Raw genomic sequence first — 2,191 nt, forward strand, 5'->3', positions numbered from 1 at the left:
AAATAAACAATAATAATTTTCACAAGGTACACTTGCAAACAGCTCGCAAGTAGTTCATGTATTATGTAATTCAATACCATTACATGAGCTGCATGTTCTCCATGTGATTTACAACTTATATGGTGTGAATAATATTTAGACACAGTTCAAAGGGCAATAAAACAATAAAATTTATATATAAATAGATGTATACTGTTGTGAGTTTAAAGCTATTTAGGATAAACAAATGTAGTTTGAAGTCATTCTAAAAAGAAAAAGGGTAATATAGATATATTTTTCTTTCTTTTTTTTGTGGTTATGAGGTCATTCAAATTGACCAACCATCTATGGAGTTAGGGTAAAGAAAATAACAAACAATAAATAAAAGCATTTGAAATTTATTTAGGAGGTTTTTTTAATCTTAACATGGAAATCACTTTGCACTTGACTAGTCAAAACAATAAAGACTCGATATATTCACATATAAATCTTTAGTAAAAATACTTCATTAAAAAATCTGATTTTTTGTGCACAAAGAACTTGTAATGTTTACTGACAGTCTTCAAAGTTTTTTGAAGATACGCACACTGTATTAAAAGTTATAGTTATGGACACTATAACAAGTACAAAATGGTTATGAACTCAGTCAATACAACTGACCTCGTAGTGAGAGAGTTAATATGTTTTTACCTTTACATCATTTTACAGATCTAGAACTGTTCCTTATTAACTTCATCAATATACTTACACACTTTGATATATGACCTTAAAATGAACAAATAATTTACCTCTGTACCATTCCACAAATATAGTAAAACTGTTGAAGAAAATGTCACCTTCAGCTTCAGTGCCATTTTCTTAGTTGTGATTATGCCAAAGCCAAGTCTTCTTGTTGGGTCTGTACAGTTTAAAAAAGTAAAAAATAGAGCATAACCAATAATGTCATAATGACAAACCTAGTACAAAACAAATGTAAGATATTAAATTTGTAAAGAAACAAATTAGATGAAATCAATAAACAGATAAATATATACTTTTTATAACAATGCAATCAGTTTTCAATATTAAAATATCTGAAAATTGTTATAATGAAACTCTCTCAATTACCGCTAAAAAGAAACATACTATTTCAAGCCTACTTCTATACCTTTAAAACGATGCCCCTTACATGAAAAAGAACAAAGCAGGTTCAGTGCATATTTTTACATTAGGTATAAAAACAAGTCTTTAAGTCACTTTACAAAAAATAAACAAATCAGTAGACTGGCAATCATGAACCCTTAAAATTATACAAATATTGTTTACAGTAATAAATTCTAAGTAAGAAAACAAACTGTGAATTTGATCTTTAACAGTATTGTGTCAACTGCCAAACCCTGGCTATTCTTACCAATATTAAGTGCTGTTAATGATGCCATATAAAACTGTTTGTATCCTCGAGGCTCTGGCGATGCTTTAAAGTCAAAATAACTAACAAGGACCCCCTGAAAAATGACAAATATAATTTTATTAGTTACAAGCAATAATTTATTAAATATAAAGGCTCAATTCTGGTATGGGAATAAGTACATATCATAAATAATCAATTATCTCTTTCAGCACGGGCTCGATCCTTGGGAATGACCTCGTAACCATTCTGTGCTTGTTATAGTTTTCATGCTATAACTTTTACATTAATAAGCATATATTCACAAAATTTGGCAAATGATCAGTAAAAATTACAAGGCTTTCATACACAAAATATTTTTTTTTTATTAAGTCTTAAGGTTTTTTAAGTAATGTTTTTCTCATGGCTTTTTTCTTTTTGCATGTTACCTATCCAACATGCAAATTAATTTTCATTTTAAGATTAAAAATACTTTTACGCTTAAGAAAATTTTCAAACTCCACATGAGAAATCTTTATAAACTCCAGATAATTATCAAACATTTTTTAAGAAAAAAACTTTATATGTTATCTGTTATTTTCACAATCAAATCTCTGTACAGGTTTGATAGGTTAGACTGATCTCATAACCACCGTAAAAAATTATAAAATAAATACAAATTATGCCTTTTTCGTTCTAGAATAACTACAAATTATATCACAAAAACACAAATGTTTAGTCTAAATATCTTAAATCTCATAACATTGTATACTTATATATATTTGTTATTTTTATTATATTTACCTTACAGCTGAGTCTAACTAACATTACAGAAGTTGCAACAAT

General features: G+C 27.5%; 1 protein-coding gene across 2 annotated transcripts in view; it reads right to left on the reverse strand.

The window, feature by feature from the left end:
- LOC106472330 (thioredoxin domain-containing protein 11-like) overlaps positions 1 to 2,191 on the reverse strand; it is a 70,044-nt gene that overhangs the window by 39,550 nt on the left and 28,303 nt on the right. For both annotated transcript variants that reach the window (XM_022401712.1, XM_013932971.2), the window contains exons 5-6: positions 1,370 to 1,463; positions 768 to 877 (exon numbers count right to left, since the gene is read on the reverse strand). In XM_022401712.1, coding sequence (XP_022257420.1) covers positions 768 to 877; positions 1,370 to 1,463 — 204 coding nt within the window. The remainder of the gene's footprint in view (positions 1 to 767; positions 878 to 1,369; positions 1,464 to 2,191) is intronic.

Source organism: Limulus polyphemus, unplaced genomic scaffold (genome assembly GCF_000517525.1).
Source record: "Limulus polyphemus unplaced genomic scaffold, Limulus_polyphemus-2.1.2 Scaffold119, whole genome shotgun sequence".
Classification (NCBI taxonomy): Eukaryota; Metazoa; Arthropoda; class Merostomata; order Xiphosura; family Limulidae; genus Limulus; species Limulus polyphemus.